Raw genomic sequence first — 25,074 nt, forward strand, 5'->3', positions numbered from 1 at the left:
GAGCTTGTGACCAACTCCCTAATCTTGTGAACAATATCCTATTCTAGTCCCTACATGTACCTCCCTATTCTTGTGCCAGTCTCCCTATTCTTGTGCCATCTCCCTATTCTTGTGCCAGTCTCCCTATTCTTGTGCCATCTCCCTATTCTAGTCCCCATCTCCCTATTCTAGTCATCATCTCCCTATTCTTGTGCCAGTCTCCCTATTCTTGTGCCCATCTCCCTATTCTAGTCCCCATCTCCATATTCTTGTGTCCATCTCCCTATTTTTGTGCCAGTCTCCCTATTCTTGTGCCCATCTCCCTATTCTAGTCCCCATCCCCCTATTCTTGTGCCAATCTCCCTATCCTTGTACTAATCTCCCTATTCTACATGTAGTCCCTGTCTCCCAATTCTAGTACCCATCACCCTATTGTTATGATAGCTCCCTATTTTTGTGACAAGATCCCTAATCTCATGCCCACTTCACACAACTACATGTACACAAGAATCACTTACTTACCGATGTTTTTCTTCATATATCTGTTATCTGTCAGAGCAATTTTAGCGGGGGATACACCATCTGGACTGTCGTCATCGGCAACCATGAATGCTGAATTATCTATACCAATAGGTGGCTGCTGTCGTTTCTCTAACACTTGCAGCTTTTTAGATCCCCGTAGTGATGTCCGTAAAAATTCTTCCTCTTTTAAATGTTTCGTCTCCTCTTCCTTCCGTTTGCGTAGTTCTTCCTGATGTCTGCGTATTCTATCCAACTGGTCGTTACTTGGTTGCGTTGACGATTTGTGAATATTTTGTAAGGAGTCCGTATTTTTCATCGCATTATGATTTTTATTATGTTTTGTGTGGGGAAGACTGTTATAAGTTTGGGGAGGAGGATAAACGGGTGGAACCTTCGCGGTCCCCACAAAACTATCCGGACAGTCTATAGCCATTTCTCGATGGGGACCCGAATTATTCATTTCAAACGAGTTTTCGGCACTATGCATTATGTTGTCACTATCGTACATATTGTCTTTGGCCAAATTTAACGAATTATTGCTGTCCATTCGTCCTTGACCATTGGTCAAACCTTGCTTCACGATATTCTCGATCAACAACGTATCCGGGTTGCTGACAGCTTTCTGATTTTTTTCCTTTTTATTTTTTGATTTGCCTTTTAAGGGCATGTTATCTGTTTCTGAATATCCATTCATTTCGATATATTCTGACGAGCCGTTTACATCACCATTACGCGTATGACCGTTGACATATTTACGCGGTTTTTCTAACGAAGCCATGTAGACAGGATTATCCACTAACACTAATTCAGAGTTTATCGTAGCTGTTTTATCGTGATGATTCAGTGAATGTTTTGCGTCATCAACTTTGGTCATATCCACTGGGTCAATAACGTGTTGCGTTGTGGAGAATTTTTCCAATTTTCTCTTGGTTCCTGGATCAGACGCGATGATATACGCATCATGAATTCTGTCAATATCAGCAACTGGAAGAAGAGAAAAAAAAAGATGAAGTGAGAAAGAAATTAAACTGTAGGAGACGACATACAAATTGTTTATTTTTTTTAACATGTACATAGTTGAAGACAGAATCAATTTACCATTTAGCCGAGAAACAGAAGATAATTGGATTGAGCGGAGGTGACTTACGAGGAGTTCTCATGCTGAAGGAAGTAGAAACATTATGTGGTATTTACCACGTGTAAGTGTAATACAAAATACATTTAAACTAATCTTGTGAAAAACCAATGAAGAAAGGTTGCCAGGCAATTAAATGAAATGGGGTTTAATGTCCTACTGATCTGCCCCTAACCTGGGCTAATGAAGACGGGCATACGCCATACAGTGTGCTATGAGGGGAATTTTGCCCGGACAGCTGCACTATGGTCTACTCTTATATCGAATTCCAACTGCCAAAGGATCTTTTAGTAGGAGGTTAAACCCCATTCCATTTCATTTCTATTTCTCTAAGAGTAACGCTTAACTGTCATTTTTATCATCAAAGCCATGAACCAAAGGTCTCAAAATTTAGTCAAATTGTCATTTTAAAAAAATTAATAATGTGAACAAGCCACAACTTTTATACATTATATTATTATACAGCTAAAAGATTATTATTTTTGGGTTTTTTAGTTTAAGGCCTTTTCGACCACATTCCCCCAAAAAGATAGAAACAATGACTGGGCCTACTGGAAGTAAATCAATATTGAGACAAAATACATGTATCTCTAACCAGTCCTCGGAGATAAAATAACTCCAACCAATACTATGAGATAAAATCGTGGTTGTATTTCCTTGCTCATGGTGGGTTCTTTTTGTACAGCAATTCATCAGATTGTCAGTTAAAACCGGAGCAATCATTTATCACTAGTCTCGTGTACATATAAAACTAAAATACATTGTGTCTGTATTCTCTCAGTCATTTAATGTACCATGGACTATAAAACTATAGGGGCTGTATTCTCTCATAGTCATTTAATGTACCATGGACTATAAAACTATAGGGGAAACAATGTGTTGTATAATGTTCAGGAAACCTTTTCCTCGTTTTTTTTTTATCTGGGATAGAATGTGTTGTAATGTTCAGACAACCTTTTCCTCGTTTTTTTTTTATTAGGGATAGAATGTGTTGTAATGTTCAGGCAACCTTCTCGTTTTTTTATCTGGGACAGAATGTGTTGTAATGTTCAGGCAACCCTTTCCTCGTTTTTTTTTTTATCTGGGATAGAATGTGTTGTAATGTTCAGACAACCCTTTTCTCGTTTTTTTTTATCTGGGATAGAATGTGTTGTAATGTTCAGACAACCCTTTTCTCGTTTTTTTTTTATCTGGGATAGAATGTGTTGTATACATTGTAATGTTCAGACAACATTTGTTTTTTTTTTATCTGAACATGTGCCATTTGAGAAGACTATAAAACTATAGGGGAAAGAATGTATGGTATAATGTTCTGGCAATCTTTTCCTCGTTTTTTATCTGGGAAAGAATGTGTTGTATATACATGTATACATGTACATGTATATATAATGTTCAGACAACCTTTTCGTTGTTTTTATCTGAACATGGGTCATTTGAGAAGTTGTGAATTAATTATCATGTATCAAAAGATGCTGGTAGTGTTTCCATCACAAGATAGATTTTACAAGTCTAATTAATGAAGGTTCAGGAGTTTAACCATTTAAAGCAGATATAACTTCATTTACTTTGGCATTTTGTATATACAATGTACATGTATTTTAACAGACAACCCTTCATCTGTCTGACATGATTCAACCATATCCAGCAGATATACATGTAACTTCATTTACTTTCACATTTTGTATGTACATGTACATATATTTTAACAGACAAACCTTTATATGTCTGACATGATTTATAAAGGAAAGGACAGACATGATGGTAAACAGATCGTCAACCTGATTTTGAGGTTGATTCACCTGTATGATTCACACAAAGAGAAATGATAAGCAGGTAAAACTGTCAACACCATCATACGTTGTTATAGGCTTGACCTTTTAAATCTGACCCCTGGCTGAACCCTCAGGGGGGATATAGTTGAATACCTGAATGACTCGGTCACCACACCTGTGTAGTATATGTACCTGTGTCGTACACACCCACTCTAATCATGTTGTTCACAGGTAATTAACAAGGTTGTGATTGACAGGTACTGAGGTAGTGTAGAACATGTGACCACACCTGATCTATTTACCTGTACAATGTATATACAACAAGGTATTACATACAGGTACAAATAACTACATGTAATTACAGACAGGGCTCGTGACTGACTTTTCTTCAAGGAGACTAATCAATGAATGAAATGGGGTTTAACATCCTACTTTTCTGCACCAACTGGGCCCTGTTTCTCGAAATCTAAACTAAAGATAAAATCCAAATTTTAGTAGATACCCTAAGTTTGATTGGCTAAGCACTAAAATCAATCTAATATTATCCAATCAAATTACTCAAATTTGGATTTTATCTTAGTTAAAATTTTGTGAAACAGGCTCCAGGGCTAATGAAGACAGACATACAACATACATGTACAGCGTGCTATGAGGGTTATCTGGCCTGGACGGCAAACTAGACGTAGTTCCAACGACACTTCTTTTATGCACACACAGGTCCTTGTTTTTTCGTTCCATACAAATTACCCTTTTCCTTGCGCCCTATGACAACGGGATCCAACTCCGGAAAATCCTGAGACTTTCAGGACCAATACTGGAATCCTCCTAGGAGAGATACATGTAGCACCCTACTATACTGTAGACAAGGCATCAATAAACAAATTAATGGCCACAGATCACAAATGATTTCCCTATTGACTTTAATGTTAATTCTCGTCTTTTAGACCGGCTCTAACTTTTTCCCAAATTTTTGTTGAGTAGAACGCTTTCAACCACAGATGGAGCAACATGTGGCAAACTCTTGCCCAAAAGCACGTATGAGGTTCACCATGGAAAACTTGAGATACACAAGCTGGAAGTAGAGACAAGTAAATATGCAATTTTTGGCCCTACATTTCAACCTAACCAACCTCTCAACTCTTGTATCCTTCCGACTCAAAATCATGAATATTCACCAAAATCTGGCAGAAAATGTATTTTCAAACCCTTTTCTTCGATTCTACACCAAAAAGTCAACAAAAATCGCCATGCAAAAGGGGGAAAAAGGAAAGACTAAAGACTAAAAATAACTTTGACCCTTGTTTCGTGGGTGACAGCGTAGGAATATTTGGTGAGCTGTGTCCTATATGACATTGAACATTACAATTAAAGAGATACATGTACTATTATTTTTGACACGATACATGTACAGCATAATTCAAAACAACTCTTCACTAACATAATTATTGACATTGAACATAACAATTATTTTTGACACCATACATGTACCATAATTTAAAACAACCCTTCCCTAACATAATTAATAAGCATTTAAATGTAAGTCAACTTTAACAGAGCAATACATGTATCTGTTGAACATGACCAATTTCCAACCCTCAATGGATCTCTAAAGTTCCACCAACGGTTTCTTTAATTATTCATCCCAGCCAGATGATTCAAAACACTTTTCCTCGCCATACTTTGAAGTGTATGTCGTATTCAAATCACTGTGGTTCCTTGCATTAAAGATACAATGTACATTTGGTAAGAGCTAAATCTGCTTATTGTAGGGGTAAGGGGTGGATGGCTGAATGGTTAGTGCGTGCATGCTGTATCATTAGGTCTGTCATTGAGTCAACTGGCGTGGTTTCGATTCCCCGGTTGTACGTGACAAGGAGTAGGGTCGCCTGTCCAACCTAGTGGGTTTTCTCCAGTTTCCTCCCACTGATAAAGACACCTACGCGCAAACGAATTATTGAAATAAAATTGAACGATATGTTTGTGTTAATTGAAGTTAAACCCCATCCCCCTCTAGATCATCAGATGGCTTAGATATTTAATAAATTAGAACACTTGTGCCATTTAATAATTTAAAGTTAAAATGGTTGCCAGAGACTTTGTTTATTACGGTAGCAATGATACAACTGTATGTGACAATCAAGACTATATTCTCCAACTTCAAATACTCATAACTTCATTCCGAACAAAGTTATTGGATTGAAATTTTCAATATATTCATGCTTCATTATCTATTTTTGAACTATTATAGCAACAAATTAACATATCTAAATTAAGCAGTGAGTTGAACATCAAAAGGTGCTATATAATGTTAAAAGGTGTTACATTGTCTCACCTGTATAATTTATACATGTATATAGGTTACCTCTGTCAGAAAAGTTAGCTGTTAAAGGTGGATCGACACCAGAAATTCTTCTTCCAACTAAACAAATAAACATTTGGTTTGTCTCAGAAACAACAACCAACTAATCTGTGGACATTGCAGATAGGAGACTGAGCAACAAGGGTGAAGGTCACTAGCCTTGGTGTGAAGCTTATCACTATAAGATAGCAGACAACCAATGACCATTGACAGGTACTAGACTAACTCGGTAATTATTCCAACACGACTATCTGTATCTTTAATAAAGAATTGGGACTTGTAGAAAGTTGAATCAGGACAGATTATCTTCCGTTACATGTATTCCGACTCTCATCAGAGCAAATGACGAATTCCTTGCGAACTATATTGTGGAAGTTGAATCTCCAAAATGGTTCAAATTCAAATCAGTTCATAGTTTCAAAACAGGAAAAAATTTCTTCAGCTCTCAAATTTCGTTTGACGAACTGAGGAATTCCTTTCCAACTATAATATTGTGAATGTTGAAAGTTTGTACCTAGAACAATTATAATTTGCTGCACAGCAGTCGAGACATTACAATGTAGATGAATATTTCCAGGAAACGAGATGATCAGTCGTTTAAAATACAATATTTGAGCCACATAGACGAAGATTCACATGATGATCAGCAACTTGGATACTCTACGATATTCAACGATAGAGACAAATTAATTGGACGAATATTCCACCAAACTTGACAGCAGAGACCAATTAACTTGTTCCACCAAAACACAACAATTGACGGCTTCCAATCAGTTCAATATCTGAATGCACAGATGACACAGTCGAGAAAGTAGTATTGCATAACCCAGTGTCAAATCCGAACGAGTAAAACAGTTGAGACAGTAATATTAGACATAAATCAATCCGTAATTAAACTGCATGCCTGTATGCATTATTCAAGCCGTTCATGTGGGTGATTGAAATCTATTGAATATGATGAAATGCCTGGAGTTAAACCTATCAATCATTGAGGTTTGATTGATGGCTTTCAGTGTAAGTTTACCACGCTTTACGAATACGATCAATTAAAACAATTCGTACAACATAAAATAATTATGAATATATTTACACTTTTCACATTCATTACATATATCAGTTTGTGTCCGCATACCTTTTATCTTTAGCATTGGGAGGAAACTGGAGGACCCGGAGTAAACCCACAAGGTTGAACAGGTGACCCTAATTCTTGTCACGTACAACTAGGGAGACGAAACCACGCCAGTTGACTCAATGACAGACCTTTTGACACAGCATGCACACACGCACTAACCATTCAGCCATCCTCTTTCTAATCTAATTGAATATAAACCCGGTCATTATCTAGTGCTGACATTCTGATTTTGTTTTCTTGATTAAATGTTTAATTATCAATTTAGGTACAATGTAGTATATTTATCATTTTGAAAACTCCCCCACTTGTTTATCTTTCTCTGTTTAAATGGCATGTTTCAGATCATAATTATATAAACTTGTATGTGTACTGTAGCGTAGACACACTCCCTCAAAAGCTCAAGTATCAGAAGCCAATCCAGCAATGGGCAGCTAGAGAGGGATTTCTCGGACCGTTGCTTCGGGAATATACAGGTTATATATGTATATAATGGGTTTGGATTCAGCACTATGATTAGAAGCATGATGTTATTTGAGTAATTGCTTATAAGTTCTCAAAGCACCCTAGCAAGGACAGTTTCTAGTTGTTTGGATGGGATACAATTAAGTGTAGGCTGTAGCACTGCTGTCTAGGCAAAATTTCCTTCATGACTCATAGCACACTGTATGGCGTATGCCCATATTCATTCGTAGCAGAACAGTAGGACTTTAAACCCCATAATAAGCACATATCTTTAATGCAATCCAACAATTGTTTAATTACGCTCAGAACCCAAGCTTAATAGTATTTTAATAAGAGGGAGAGAGAAATGGGGTTTAAGGTCCACTCGACACAAACTACATGTAGGTCATTTCGAGGCTAACACATGGTTTTTAATTTTATTTCAATAATTCGCAGTGGGAGGAGTATTTTAATAATGACATATCTATAATGAAATCTTTAATTACTGTTAGAACCTATTCTTCAGTCATTATTTAATAAATAACATTTTATACTGATCATTTTGTGATTGTTTCCATGTTTCTAGAACAAAGAGTACAATGTGGTTTATATACAATGTACTTGTTTTTATCTATGTTATAACCTTTAATCTAACTAATGGCCAGTTGATATATTATCTTTATCTTTAACTGGGTGTGTTTCTATTGTCTCATACATACAGCCTTACATATAAACAACTTGTAATTAGAGACTACATCCAGATTGTCAGGTCATCTTTTAAGATACTTTCCCACAAAAGTATGTATCGGGGATGGTAATATACATGTACACATGTATTTCCAATGAATGTATGGCAATTTTGGTATACATGTATATATGGATTTCAAGTAGAAACATCCAATTTTATTTCATTTCTTGTCATAGTATATTAGCTCCGGACCTGCTGATTGGTGAACCAATGCCTTACAAACTGAACCACTTCGGCTCCCCTATTTTTCATGGCAGTCTTCATTAGTCTAGTCAGAAAAGTTAGGCTGTTAAATACTATTTCATTTTATTTCCAAAAAAATATTTCAGTAACAAGATAATAAACCCCTTTTACTTCCCTTCTAAATTCTTTGTCCTACCCGAAAACCCAATCTGATTAAAATACAGATCTATATTTCGTTTCATTTTTTATACTTTCGATGGCTTCTACTACATGAAGATCTGACAAGTTATAGTGGGAATTCACGTCAGGGGTCAAACGAGCGGCTTTTGATCCTATGACGTCAGACATTGATTAATCAATCAGCGTTGACTTTTCTAGTGGTTTACCCACAGTTCCGTGCAATAAAAGGCCAAGAACTCGCAGTAACAGACCGTTTCATTGGCTAATCAGAACACTGGTTATATAACAACTCTTCCAGATCCTATTGTATTAAATACAAGTAAAACGAAATTTTGAACTATAAAAAACTAAACGAACTAGGATCTGTGTTTTAACCAGATTGCTGAACACTAAAAGCTTTCAGTGAAGTCGTAAAAAATACATAATAATCGTAATTCTAAGTGAGTTATTTCAACTACGTTACACGTATATTAACATAAAAACTTAATAAAAGCTAAATAGATTCAATTTGGCAGAGTTAACTTGTAGGCCAAATAGTTGATGGGTTGCCAGTTTCTATACTCAGTTGTTGTTTTATCAAATAATCAAATTCTATTTCTATCCGCTGGTATTTGCATCAATTTCAAAATCAAGAAAAACATGAACATCTGAATTTAAAATATTTACAAGAGATTCAATGAAATCTAAATTAATAACAGTTCTGTCAACTTGCATCAACTAAAAAAAATGAAAACCAACAAAAAACCATCCAAATCTAAATTTATAATATTTCTGTCTCCAAAGTTTTGACAAATTTTTGTCATAATATGAGTAATATGATTCATAATACAATATTAACTTTTGTACAACCTTTGACTTCAACCTCTACCAGTGACAATATAATGAAATAGAATGGGGTTTAACGTCCTACTTTTCTGCACCAACTGGGCTAATAAACAGAGAGAGAGAGAAATGGGTTTAACATCCACTCAACACAGACTAGGTCATTTCGGGACTAACATATGATTTAATTTTATTTCAATAATTCGCTTGCGCGTAGGGGTCTTTAGCAATGGGAGGAAACCGGAGAACCCGGAGAAAACCCACGAAGTTGGACATGCAACCCTACTCCTTGTCACGTAGAACCGGGGATTCGAAACCACACCAGTTGACTGAATAACAGGCCTTATGATAAAGCGCGCACGATGGAACATTTTAGCCGAACATTCACGAAAACATTGTTTCTATTAATTAGATCACGTTTTCAAGTTAAACATTGCGAACAAAAAATTTTCCAACAAAATGTTAGATATTCTCATCGTCTGTGTTAAAGCCGAAATATGTGGCGGTCCTGAAATCTGATTAAAACACAGATCTTATTTTGTTTCATTTTTTATAGTTCAAAATTTTGTTTTCCCTGTCTTTACTACACTAGGATCTGGAAAAGTTGTTATCAAACCCGCCCTCTGGATGATGTGAGGGATTAGCCTTCGAAGCAGTCTGTTATGTCAAGTTTTTGGCGTGAGATGCACGTAACTACATACATGTATGGGTAACCCACTAGAAACATCAACGCTGATTGGTTAATAAAATGTCTGACGTCATAGGGTCAAAAGCCGTTGATACATGTATGACATCTGACTCGACTTATCACTACAACCGGTCAGATCTTCATGTACAGTGTAGGCCATCGAACGTATAAAATAACGAAACGAAATATAGATCTGTATTTTAATCAGATTTGAGGTCATGTGTTAACGTACACTCGACACAAACTAGGTCATTTTGGGACTAACATAGACTTCAATTTAAATTCAACAATTCACTTGCACAGTGAGAGAAAACCTGAGAGCCCGGAGAAAACCCACAAGTTTGTACAGTTGACTCTCCAAGTGAACTAAAGCGATAGGTCTCATGATTTAGGCAGGGTATGCTAAATCTCTATCGAACACCGTATACCCAATCTCCCTTGAGGAGTTTACATAGAGAACACAATTTATGTTTCAATAGGTAAACCGTGGCTAAACCTTTAGAACACAAAACAAACAAGACACCGGTCACCAACATTCCAGTGTCTCCTGTATTGTACCAAAAACTACATATAAGTCAATTTTGTTTCCATGGAAACATGAAAATGAATCAATCTGAGAACAAGTATAATATTCTATACATGTATGTAGGTTGATCAGTGTTTAAAATTCTATATTTTTCACTGATAATGAAAATGAAATGAAATGGAGTTTACCGTCCTACTTTTCTGCTCCAAACTGGGCTAATGAAGACGGGCATATGAGGGAAATTTTGCCCGGACAGCGGCAATACGGCCTACTCTTATATTGAATTCCAACTGTCAAGGGATCTTTTACGTGCACACCAATGTGTACACAGGACCTCGGTTTTTTTGCCACATCCAAACGACTAGACAGCTGCCCTTGTTCACTGATAATGAATAATCTACGTGTCTACGAAACGATCGGTGAAGTGAATGGCAAAAGAAAGAGAAATGGGGTTTAACGTCCACTCGACACAAACTAGGTCATTTCGGGACTAACATATGGTTTAATTTTATTTCATTAATTCGCTTGCGTGTTGGGAAGAAAACCCATGAGGTTTTGGACAGGTGACCCTTCTTTTTGTCACATACAAGTGGGGAATTGAAACCACCCCACTTGACTCAATTACAGACCTTTTGATGCAACATGCACGTGTTAACCATTTCAGCCCCCCTCCCCAACCCCTCCCTTAAAAGGGTAGTCGAGGCTGTACAGCCCGGTATATATGTATCGCTGATGGATTCAACAATGACGTCGGAGAGAGTTGACATTAATAGATATTCAAAATATAGAATATAATATACATGCATCTAATATGTCACAAAATAATACCTTAAAACTGTACTGGTAACACACTTTTCATAAAGTTCTTATTGTTGTAGACAATTCATCCTACTTACATATATAATTACAAGGTCCTGACAGACCGTGGGTGACAAAGAAGACTTACTAGAAATTATAAAATTTATCCAGAAATATGTGACTTAAACATTGTCTTAAATACTTCTACCGGTAATAAAAACCACATGGTATGTTTTAACAGGTCATATCACATAATAACACATTATTATTCTGTTCTCTAGTCTGGACATAAAGCACCTGTTACAGATATTGTACCAATTATTACACAATGTGTATGTTTTATAAAAAAACCAATGTAATCCTGTACGATTACCCTGACACTGGTATTAAATACGATTGTATACACGGCTGCCTATCATGTCCTTCCACCACATGGTCCGCGGTCCGTGTTACGATTACTCTGACAATGGTATTAAATACATTTGTACATTATATACACTAGAAATGTGATTTAAATGCTGTGTCTTGTGTACTTCCACCACATGGTCCACGGTCCTGTTAGGATTACCCTGACACTGGTATTAAATATAATGTACACTAGAAATATATGATTTACATGTAAATGCTATGTCTCGTACACTGCGGTCCTGTTACAATTACCCTGACAATGGTATCAAATACATTGTATACACTAGAAATATGTGATTTAAACGCTGAGTCTCGTGTACTTCCACCACATGGTCCACGGTCCGTGCTACGATAAAGAGAATAATGCAGCAGAGTAATAGGCCATGTAGAGAAGAGCGTAAAGACAATGTGACAACCGCAGTCGACAAGACATGTAAAACTTTACAAGATTGGAGAGCGGAGATATTGATTACTGTATAAATACCCTAGTGGTTTTACTATAATAATCTTTACAGTTTAAAACTTGATGATCTTAATGGCGCAATTTTATCAGAAAATAAAATGCAATGGGGTTTAACCATTAACGTCCTATACAGTTTACCGGTAGTTCTCCTCCGACTGTGCTAATGAAAAAAGACATATGCCATACATGTACAATGGGCTAAAAGGGCAGTATGGCCTATCGCAGTGGTTCTCAACCTTTTCTTGCCAACGGCACACCTTGGAACATATGAAAAAATAGCGGCACACCTGGCTAAATATATATGAAAAATATCTGAATTTTGCAAAATAAAAACATTTTAAGTCAGACGGAATACAACCGTACACAGAGACTATAGTCATAGACACATAGAATGACTCAAACTAAATAAAGAAAAACACAGCTATGAACTTATCAGTAGACACCTGTGAATAGTCAATTGGGATCACATGGTGTTTCACATTTTCTTGGTGTGCTGGTTGAGAATCACTGGCCTATCGAATTCCAACTGCCAAGGGATATTTAACGTGCACGCCAATGTGTACACATGATCTCAGTTTTTGTCCCATCCGAATGACTAGACAGCTGTCCTTGTCAGGCCCACCGTGCTGCACCACTGACAAGGAGAAACCACACCAGAAATTCCTGATGAACTTTCTCCGTCAATGCAGGTATCGAACATGGCTTTTTATCAGGGTAAATACAGTGGTTATTATAATACATGTAATTACATGTACATATCTTTAGAGTTTAAAGTTGTCGATCAATCGTAAGTACAGTGTACAGGTTTTATAAATACTGTTGTACTGATACGATAATTATAATCTTCAGAGTTTAGAGATGCTGATGCCAATTTATCATGGTAAATACAGGTTTTCTAAAGAAACCCTGGTGGCAACATGTATTATCTCCAGAGTTATAATACATAACTAAGATGTTTTATTGTTATCTTGTTAGGAGTTGGACAGACAAGGTCTGTCTGTTTGGGGTTGGCGGCTACACTAGGTCTGCCCCGAGTCTGAAATTTGGGGTATAGGGGTAGCTCGGACCGGGGAGTAACATACATGTAGGCCAGGTGGCATTAGTCTACCACTTCCAGTTTCGGGGTTATGACCCCTGAGCGAAGCCGGCATTCTGCTAGTCTATCTATAAAATTACACCACAATGAATATGTATATATGTATATAATTACACCAGAATACATTATATATATATATATATACATACATCATTCTTACACTTTTGAAGTTGAGACGAACAAAAAATTTAGTGAAATAAATTTATTGTTGTAGAACATTGAACCAGGATATCTAATCTTTTATCACGAGATATGGATGTTGAACAATGAAATGGGGTTTAATATCCAACTGTTCTGCATCGACTGGGCTAATAAAGACGCATATACACCATACGAATTCCAACTTTTAAGGGTTCCTTTTCGTGCAGTGAAATGTTTACAATGTACACTGGACCTCTGAAATCGTCCCATCTGAACGATTATACGTTGTCCCGATGAACTTTCTCGACAACCACAAGGATCTAACATGGGACTTCCAGGTTATAGTGTAGGCTCATTTGTCATGAAATAAATATTTGTGTCATTTTTTGGGTAAAAGCAAAAACTCAATTGATTCTGAAAGAAGGTATCATATGTTTTAAAAGTTTAATGAGCCAATGTCTTCCTCACTAAATAACCACTGCTCACTATAGGACAATGAACCAATATATCAGTAAAACAATCGCTGACTTACTTCTACTTTACAAACCGGGGGGGATGATGGATCGCTGAATGGTTAAAGTGTACACAAGGTCTGTTATTGAGTCAACTGGCGTGGTTTCGACTCCCCGGTTGTACATGACAAGGGGTATGGTCGTCTGTCCAACCCCATGGGTTTTCTACCACTGCTAAAGACGGTATACAACCAAGCAAATTATTGAAATAAAATTGATCTCTCTCTCTCTGGCTCTCTCTCCCTTTTGTCAAATTCCAACTGCAAAGGGTTCTTTTACGTTCACACTTGTACATGGGCCCTGGTTTATCGTACCATCCAAAGGACCTGGCACATCCTGGTTAGTGAGTTACATGTAGCACCACACTCCCTGAGCCACTGTGATTTATAAAGTCACAAGATTACCACTACCTTTATTCCATTTCAATAAAAAATATTAGAGCACTATTATTACACATACCTGTATATAATACAAATTGACATACACCTGTATCTACCTGTAGCAAACAACTCCAGGCTATATACTATTTAAACTGTCTGGGTACAGGTAAAAAAACCCTAACTAGCAGGTACACCTATCTATTGTGACTGTCTGTGACAACAGTAGGAACAGGTAGTACAGGTACAAATGTAACAAGACGACCAGGTACATTTATCTATTGTACAGGTAAATGTCAAGGAACTGGACGAGCAAGTTATAAACAATGTTTAATATACAAAGATGTACATTAAGATAGCAGATGACAGACAAAAAAAAAAAAATCAGTTTGCGGTTTGTTCTACATGTAAGTTCTGGCAGTTCAGTGAATTTTAAACATATAACACTGTTCACCTTTCACAAAATGTAGGTAGATCGTCGATGTATGTTCCCTTTTATTTCTGTTATCCTTGTAATTTTATCAACATCAAAGAATATTGTACATGTATATACATATATATATTTCTAAGATTTTTAAATATGGGAGATACATGTAAGATAAAGAGTTGACATTCTCAATATAATAGCTAAAAAAAAGATAACGTAAATAGAACCACTCTGAACCAAGATATTAGCTTTTGAATTTTAGGCTAGTCTCGATCATCATTTATACTAAAGTCGGTACAATAAAAAACAAAGTCGAGATTATCCATTTTTATATGTTTACTTATTTTTTAAAAAATGTATTCCAATCCGCTAAATATCACAGGCTAGCGATGGCATCACGAGTTGATTGTGGTCTAGATAATTAATAATTTAGATAATATTTCAGGCCTAAAGAAAGACCTGCAATACATGTAGGCAGATTTAGCTCTTGCAAATGTATGTTTAATAAAATTATTTACATGTCTGTGTACATGTATGGGGAAAAGAAAATATACAATAAATACGACAATGTCACCAGGTACATGTAAGATTTAAGAACTAAATATAAACCTGCTAGCGTTCATGCAGAACGTACAGGTAAATGTACCTTTTACCCTCTGGCTATAATTAAACAACATATTCACACAGTGAGAAAACAGACCGGACGAATAATATAATACAAATATATACATGTACATGTACAATGTACATGTATATACAGGTAGATTTATACAGGTACAGGTAGATTTAGAGAGAACGAGAAGTGGGGTTTAACATCCCTTTGACACAACCTAGGTCATTTAGAGACTAGCATATGGTTCAATTTTATTACAATAATTTGCTTGCCTGTAGGGACGTCTTTAGCAGTGGGAGGAAACCGGAGGACCCGGAGAAAACACACAAAGTTGGATAGGTTTTCTTTGTCACGTAAAGAGAAGAATCAAAAGCATGCCACTTGACTCTACATGAACACATGTATGACTAACCTTATGATCCAACGGCCACGTATTAAACCATTACATGTACATGTAGAATTTCTAACTACATGTACAGTATAATACATCTTGTACATGTATACATATCTTTAAAAGAATATTGTGTAATTCCTTCTTTGATTGGCATTGAGTAATTGAACATAAATGTACATGTATTAACACAAGATACATATTTATAGATACACAATTAGTGAGTTTAATACTAAGCGACATTTCGACGAGGATACAAGAGGAAATGTCGGTTAGTATTTGTATCCTCATCGAAGCGTCGGTTAGTATTAAACTCAGTAATTGTGTATCCATAAAATTGTACCTTGTGTTATTGTGTAATATGTTTATTAAAGAATCAAATAAAGATATTTGAGATTCAGGTAGCTGTGTGTATAATAATATTAAGTCAAGTGTAACCAGTAATGACTAGTAATGAGATAAAAATGTCTATCAAATAGTAATGTACATGTACATGGTCGTATTTCCCAGGATAATGAGATTAGTATCTGTAACTTGATCAGAACAAGTTAATAATGTATATTATCAATTAAATGGTTTTAATGTATATAACCAGATTGTGTAACAAGTGGAGTATCAATAAACTAGATGTAGATGTATAACATAATTATGAGAGAAAGAGAGAGAGAGAGAGAGAGAGAGAGAGGAGGGCTGAATGTCCACTCGCCACAAACTAGGTCATTTCGGGACTAACACACGATTCAACTTTATTTCAATAATTCGCTTGCGCGTAGACGACCCTACTCCATGTCACATACATGTACAACCGGGGAATTGAAACCCCGCCAGTTGACTCAATGACAGATCGTTTGATACAGCGCGCAGGTGCTAAACATCCCCCACCCCACCCCCTTCCGACATACTTATGAAAAACAGCTACTAATTATTTGGACGACATTTCAAAGAGTTGTCTCTCAATGTCTGACATCAAATATAATTATCTGTTTTAGTGTTATATCCAGTTACTAAAAGCCTCTAAAAGATTAAAGTTAATCATCCATATTGTACTGTCGTTAAACATTTATTAGGACACTAGCTGGTCTATTTGATCATTCATATTGTACGGTCGTTAAACATTCATTAGAACATTAGCTTGTCTATTTAATCCTCAAAACATAAATTGATCAGACAATGTAATTACTGTCTGAGCCACACTATATTGTAATTAAACAGGTTATATCCAGGTACATGTACTGTGTCAGGTAAAAATTACCTGAAGAATACCTTTTAATTAGATCCCTTTTAAGACCTGCGATTGATTAATTAATTGATGTATTTAACCAGATTATCTGTATTGTCTGTCTGTCTTTTTTTGTCTGCGATATCCTTTCTGTGGAAGCTACATGTACATGTATTTCACACACCTTGTCTAAATTAAATTATCCCGTTGTACTTGGAGTTGAATGCAAGTTTCTATAGCGGTCATATCATCCACACTGTGCTGTATGTTTTAATGGGACATTTTTATATACATGTACAAGAACATTGTGTGTAAGCATTACCTTAAAAATAACATATGAATTAAGTCCCTTTTACAACCTGTCATTAATTAATTTATTTATTTTAGTAGATAATGTATATTGAGCAAATTAAATTATCCAGCTGTGTTTGTTTTGAGTTTAATGTTTGGGTGATATAACAGATATTGGGGCTGTAGATACATGTACATGTACACGTATTGTGCTGCAGTTCGTTAGTTCCTAGAGTTTTACGTCCACTTCAACCATAGGTGATATAGTAGACAGGTGTTTCCTAAGAAACTTACCAGAGGAAGCCATAGGAGATAGGCCTGATCCAGTTTGATTTGTATTAACAGGTAGTGAATGGGATCTAATTAGGATATATTTATACAGGTACAATGTAATTATTGCTATAAATATACATATAGGTTTTTTATTGTGCAGTCATTAAAACCTATATTTATAGCAACTATTACCTGTATAAATATATCCTAATTAAATCTCATTCACTACCTGTTAATGACATTAATTAATTGATACAGGACTTCATTTATACATGTATTTATTAATTAGTTTCCTGAATAAACAACAATTTTATTGATCACTGAATTACAACCAGATCGTTTAACTGTTGAATTAATTAATTCTTTGGTGTATATCTTGTTTTTGTTCAATTGTTTTACCTTTAATCTTTAGGCGGCATTTAGTGAAAGAGGAACACATTAAACATAACACAATTTTTATGATGTTTAGTCAACTTCAGGTCAATATACTAAAAACAATAAAGAATAGAAAACAAAACCAGTGATTGATTTCCTATAAAAATTGTGGTGTGTTAAATTATGTCATACATGTACATGTATAATAAATGCTGATAAATGAAATGTTTAAATATCAACATTAAACAAGGCCTAATATACATGTACCTTACAACAGTATAAATATAATTTAATATTATTATACTTTTTTGGGGGGGGGGGGCGGCTAGAACATGCGCATTGTATCATAAGGTCTGTCATTGATTCCCTGATCGGCTGTCCAACCTCATGGGTTTTCTCCAGGTACTACGGTTTCCTAATAACCCCTAAAGCGCAAGCAAATTATTGAAATAAAATTGGACCATATGTTAGTCCCGAAATGATCTAGTTTGTGTAGATTAGACTTTAAACCCTATCTCTCTCTCTACATGTATACCTGTAGAAATCTATGTAATCTTATTTCTTGTTTTTTATTGTAATGTAATGTATACTTTACCATACTCTTGTATTTAACATTCAACTGTGTAATAAAGCATTATCTAGCTCAGTTGGTGTAGAGAAACCGGATAAGATTATTACGTACATATAGCTCAGTTGGTACGAAGAAACAGGACAAGATTATTGTTTATCTACTGTTTTCTTGAGTAATAAATAATAAATGTTATCAAAAATCAATTATGTGTGAAGAATAGCATGTGTTACATTTACTTTTGTATTATGGTAATCCTACCTGTATCCTACCTGTCTGTATTATGTAAACAGGTAAACAGATATAAATACACTCATGACTGAACACCGAATACACAAAAGGAACAACATTGTAATGCAGAATAAAATTCAAATTACATGTAAATTAATAGGCTACAATATAATACCCGGATCTTGTGTGGGGTATTTTTTTGATTTTATATAATTTAACGGAGAAGGAAGAATATAAACGATAATTATCTTTCCTATAATTATAAAAACAATCAACAGGTACAGGTGTGTATTTTTATAAAATTTATAGATGCAGTTATCAACTAGGTTTTAAATATATATTTTTTTAAAATGTTCAAATCAAATATTATTTATTAGACCTCAGGCCTAAGAATATAATTTTAAATAACTCTTATATTTATGTAAATTTTATTTTATTTTATATGTATAGCAAATGTATTTGTTCTATCCTTGAGTGACGTTTAGAATTAGAGGTACGTGTATAAGATTTGTTTGTCAGGTTTCAATACTCATAAAGGTACATGAATCTTATCAACCGAGAAAAAGAGAGAGAGAGAGAAATGGGGTTTACCATCCACTCAACACAAAATAGGTCATTTCGGGACTAACATATGGTTCAATTTTATTTCAATAATTCGCTTGGACATAGTGGTCTTTAACAGTGGGAGGAAACCAGAGGACACAGAGAAACCCCACGAGGTTGGACAGGTGTATCTTATCAAGCAAACTGATAAAGATACAGGTACCTACTAGGTAGCTGTAAGAATATTGAATCATTGTCTGTAATATTAACCATGAAGTAGTAAATCCATAAGGTGGTGTTATTCATGTTTGTTACCATTATCACACTCCTGTCCCCTATTTACAAAGGTCTGACAGTAGCAATTTATGGGAAATTTTTTGAGAGAGAGAGAGAGGAGAGAGATGATGGGGTTTACCATCCACTCAACACAAACTAGGTCATTTCGGGACCAACATATGATTTTAATTTTATTTCAATAATTCGCTTGCGCGTAGGGGTCTTTAGCAGTGGGAGGAAACCGGAGGACCTGGAGAAAAACCATGAGGTTGGACAGGCCACCCTACTCCTTATCACGTACAACCAGGGATGGGAAATTTTGACACAAAAATGTTACAATTTTAAATCAAAAAAATGACAAATTGGATTAAAGAGCAGTATATTTTCAAATATTGATATAAATTATTGTCATATGAGTTGAAAAAAAATATTGAAATAATGGTTGATTTGGGTCCATGGAATAGTTGAGTTGTGTAAAGCATTAATTACCTCTATACAAGTCAAAGTTCAAACTCTGCCTAACTGTAAATCAGGACATCGGAGTTTGAGTCATCTTTCGTTGTCAACTAAGTTATCTTCAAGTTCAAGATAAAAACAAAAAAAATAGAAAAATAAAATATCAATATTTACCTTTCTTACCTTTTCTTCTTCGTTTTACTCTCAGACATATAGCCTTAGATTTTATACACTGAAAATAAATAAATTGAAATCACACAAAGTAATCCTTATTCTTGTCAAATATACTGTTAGATACAGGTAGCTATAGATTACTTCACTTGTTCAGGTAAGTTGAATGTCACCTACACACCTTGATTGAGCTGAACACCTTTACTTTACAACACACCTGAACTAATCAACTAAATATAGAATCACACAGGTAAAAATATCCACAATCATTAAAACCGGGAATAAAATCCACTCAAACAGTTAAAATCCACAATTTAAATTAATTTGGAGTCTTCAGGTTGTACGACTCGAGCTGATCCAGTCTCGACAACCACTGACTGCAACTCCTTTCATTTAGTCAACTATGCCAGTAATTCAACATGGCCGCTTTAACTGTATCTAGGTCAACTTTGAAGGCCCCCTGAGCCATTGACAAATGTAAACAAACCTGGCTTGTTTTTAACCACATGGGGAGAAGCTTAGCAGGTGCTATAGAGGTTGAATAACAGTTTCATATATATTTTTTTTTTTTAAACAATAAATATGTTTATATCACAACCACTGAAAGATTCGTTTGTTAATATTCCTACATCAATCAATTCTTTGTTATACCTTTATTAATTAATAAAAAATAAATTTTATCTTATTCAATTAAAAAAGAGAGAGAGAAATGGGGTTTAACATCCACTCGAGACAGACTAGGTCATTTCGGGACTAACATATGGTTTAATTTTATTTCAATAATTTACTTGCGCGTAGGGGCCTTTAGCAGTGGGAGGAAACCGGAGGACCCGGAGAAAACCCACGAGGTTGGACAGGTAACCCTACTCTTGTCATGTACAACCGGGGATTCGAAACCAGGCCAGTTGACTCAATGACAGTACTGGTTTTATGATACAGCGTGCATATGCTAACCATTTGGCCATCCAAACCCCCCATTTGGCCATCCAACGCCCATATTCAATTAAAAAATCCCAAACAAATATTCCATTAAATAAAATAACTGATTCGTTCTCATAAATCACCTACAAAATTTTAAAAATAAATTTATTAAATTATCGGTACCTAGATTTTAAAATTCAAACTGACAAATGTTTCATCAGGCTTTTGACATTTTGGTTGTTTTTTTTGTTTTTTTCTCGGCATGTTTTAAATGTTAAAGAGTAAAAATTTGCATGTTTTAGTTGAAGATTTAGATTGTTCAAAGAGTTTGTTTACATGGCGACGAGGTTGGGAAGAATTTGAATAATCATTACTCATTTAGTAACAATTCTACACCATGTTTTTCTTTGTATTTCAACAAACCATGTACTCATACTACACAGGTAGTGTCATACCTGCCCTTAATGTTAATTACTTCTTCGTTAAAGGGGCACTACCCGTCTTCATTATCCCAGTCTGTGCAGGTAAGTAGGATGTTAATTTCATATTAAAGGGGTAGAGAGGTTGGGAGGGGGGGGGGAGTGATAGAGGGTTTAACGTCCACTTGACACAAACTAGGTCATTTCGGGATTAACATATGGTTCAATTTTATTTCAATACTTTGCTTGCGCGTAGGGGTCTTTAGCAGTGGGAGGAAACCAGAGGACCAGGAGAAAACCCACAAGGTTGAAGAGAGAGAGAAATGGGGTTTAACGTCCAACCAACACAAACTAGGTCATTTTGGGATTAACATATGGTTCAATTTTATTTCAATACTTTACTTGCGCGTAGGGGTCTCTTTAGCAGTGGGAGGAAAAACCGGATGACCCGGATAAAACCCACAAGGTTGAAGAGAGAGAGAAATGGGGTTTAACGTCCACTCGACACAAACTAGGTCATTTTGGGATTAACATATGGTTCAATTTTATTTCAATACTTTGCTTGCGCGTAGGGGTCTTTAGCATTGGGAGGAAACCAGAGGACCAGGAGAAAACCCACAAGGTTGAAGAGAGAGAGAAATGGGGTTTAACGTCCACTCGACACAAACTAGGTCATTTTGGGATTAACATATGGTTCAATTTTATTTCAATACTTTGCATGCGCGTAGGGGTCTTTAGCAGTGGGAGGAAACCAGAGGACCAGGAGAAAACCTACGAGGTTGGACAGCAGACTCTACTCCTTCTCACTCCAAGGAATAGAAACCACGCCAGTTGACTCAATGACAGACCTTATGATACAACGAGCACGCACTAACAATTCAGCCATCCAACTCCCCTCATATCAAAGGGGGACTGATACTTTTAGTGAGATAATAATTGTACTATGTTCAAGAAAGAGAGAGAGAAATGGGGTCCTACATCCTCTCAGTTCAGACTAGGTCATTTTGAGACTAACACATCATATACTAATGTCCAAAAGAAAGTATACGCACTAAAAATATGACTAAGTTTTGTTTAAATCAACAAAATGTGATAAAACTACACTGAACATGTCTCGTGCGTCCAAACTCAATATTTCTAAGCAAATAAAAGGCAAAACAAATGGACATTGTACCCAAATACCGCATACAATGAAAAAATGACTTTGTTTGAATGCACAGTGTATACTTTCTTTTGGTCATTAGTATATAATTTTAATTCCGAGTTAAATTGTTATTTTATTGGTAAGAATATAACTTGATGCAAATAATCTAGCTGCATAAATTTTAAAAAATTTCCACAAACTCCCCATTAAACACAATCTGATTAAAACATAGATCATATTACGTTTTTAAAGTTCAAAATTTCGTTTTACTTGTATTTACAAAACTAGGATCTATCTGGAAAAGTTGTTATATAACCTGCGTTCTGGTTAATGTGAGGGACTAGCCAATGAAACATTCTGTTATGGCAACTTCTTGGCGTGCTGTGCACGCAACTGTGGGTATCCCATTAAAAATATTAGCACTGATTGGTTAATCAGAAATCGCTCGTATGACCCCTGATGCGACCTCCCACTACAACTGCTCAGATCTTGATGTTGTAGAAGGCATCAAAATTATAAAAAAACGAAACGAAATATAGATCTGTATTTTAATAAGATTGAGCATAAAAAGATATCAATAATTGGAGCTAGCCCTGAGAGTTGAAAGAAAGCAAGATATCAAAACATTTGGTGGTATCGCTACCCATACAATTTAGAAATTGCTTTAAACAAATTTCTCCAAACAGCCCTTTAAACTAACGAGTGATAACAGACAACCTGTGTAGAAAGTGTAGTTCAGTTTGACATGGATAATTACTAGCTGGCTCAGATTTTATTTTTTTTTACTGACAACAAAATGAAAACTATTATGTGACTAATGGTGGAAAGAGTTGTTGAACTGTTGAACTCCTCTCACCACACACAATCTGTTCTCGGCCTAAAAACAAGTACAAGCTTATGGAACAGAAACCAAGTCTGTCAATTGATGTGCAATTTCCAAGGAACATGCATGCCAAGTTTCATGTCGAACTGGTAGAGCCTTGGCCTTTTTTCAAAGAGCATCACCCCAAAAATGAAAATGAAAAAGAGGAGAGAGAGAGAGAGAGAGAGAAATGCGGTTTAACGTCCACTCGACACAAATTAGGTCATTTCGGGACTAACATATGGTTCAATTTTATTTCAAATCAATAATTCGCTATCACGTAGGGGTCTTTAGCAGTGTCAGGAAACCAGAGGACCCGGAGAAAACCCACGAGGTTGAACAGACGACCCTACCCCTTGTCACGTACAAACGGGGAATCGAAACCTGTGACTCAATGACAGCTTATGATACAGCGCACACGCGCTAACCATTCGGCCATCCCCCCCCCAGCGAATTAAAATGTACGGTAATAAGTACAAGTACAATAATAACAATCTATGAATCATCTGGTCAAAACTTCAAACAGTGATAAATTCGCTCAGAATAAAGTAATCTGAATGGATTTTTCAATATATTCATTTTGAATTATCTATTTTTGAACCAGTATAGCAAGAATGTTCAGCTCTTTATCTAAATCTTACATAATGTATCTTTAAAATGAATATTCCTTATATTCCTTCTCATTTTAAGAAATAAAATACCAACATCCTAAATTTGAGATAAGAGTAGGCAGTGGTGCCGCTGTCCGGGCAAATATTCCCTCATAGCACACTGTATGGCGTATGCCCGTCTTCATTAGCCCAGTCGGAGCAGAACAGTAGAACGTTAAATCCCATTTTATTTTGGACCAACTGTAATAAAATGGGATTTAACGTCCTACTGTTTAGCTCCGACTGAGCTAATGAAGACGGGCATACACCATACAGTGTGCTATGAGAGAAATTTTGCCCGGACAGCAGCACTACGGCCTACTCTTATATCGAATTCCAACTGTCAAGGGATCCTTTATGTGCATGCCAATGTGTACACGGGACCTTGTTTTTTTGTCCCATCCAAACGACTAGACAGCTGTCTTTGTCAGGCCCTCCCTTCTGCATCAGTGACAAGGGGGAATCACGCTGGAAAATCTGGAGGAACTTTCTCAGCCAATGCAGGGATCAAACACCCGACCTCCAGGCTAGCGAGCAACTGTAATAGTTAGAAAAGAGTAATCTTACCTTATGTATTTGAGCGATAACTTCAGCATGGGAACATTTTTCAACAGACATACCGTTAACTTCCACAATTTCATCTCCAACAGATAACTCCACTTTATCAGCTGGGGAACCTGAAACAATAATTATCTAGGGAATAACAAGTTGTCTCCCTTTAATTTAAACCAAAAATACAGGGGGAAATGAAATATGAAATACAATTTAACATGCTACTGTTCTGCTCAAACTGGGCTAATGAAGACGAGCATACGCCATATAGTTTGCTATGAGGAAAATTTTGCCCAGACAGTGGGCTTTGAATGATTCTTTTATGTGCATGCCAATGCGTACCCAGGACCTTAGTTTTTTTTCGTTCCATCCAAACAACCAGCTGCACCACTTACAAAGAAAGAGAGAAA

General features: G+C 35.9%; 1 protein-coding gene across 5 annotated transcripts in view; it reads right to left on the bottom strand.

Moving 5' to 3' along the window:
* Window positions 1–25,074, bottom strand: part of LOC126821017 (protein PALS1) — an 86,490-nt gene that overhangs the window by 35,801 nt on the left and 25,615 nt on the right. Inside the window, exons 3-5 of one of the 5 annotated variants that reach the window (XM_056101137.1) lie at window positions 24,680–24,789; window positions 20,120–20,177; window positions 502–1,485 (exon numbers count right to left, since the gene is read on the bottom strand). In XM_056101137.1, the coding sequence (XP_055957112.1) occupies window positions 502–1,485; window positions 20,120–20,177; window positions 24,680–24,789 (1,152 nt within the window). Of the gene's footprint in view, window positions 1–501; window positions 1,486–20,119; window positions 20,530–24,679; window positions 24,790–25,074 lie in introns of those variants that run through there. The other 4 variants (XM_056101142.1, XM_056101139.1, XM_056101141.1 and 1 more) reach the window with 4 other exon arrangements.

The sequence above is a fragment of the Patella vulgata genome, chromosome 5, assembly GCF_932274485.2.
Source record: "Patella vulgata chromosome 5, xgPatVulg1.2, whole genome shotgun sequence".
Classification (NCBI taxonomy): Eukaryota; Metazoa; Mollusca; class Gastropoda; family Patellidae; genus Patella; species Patella vulgata.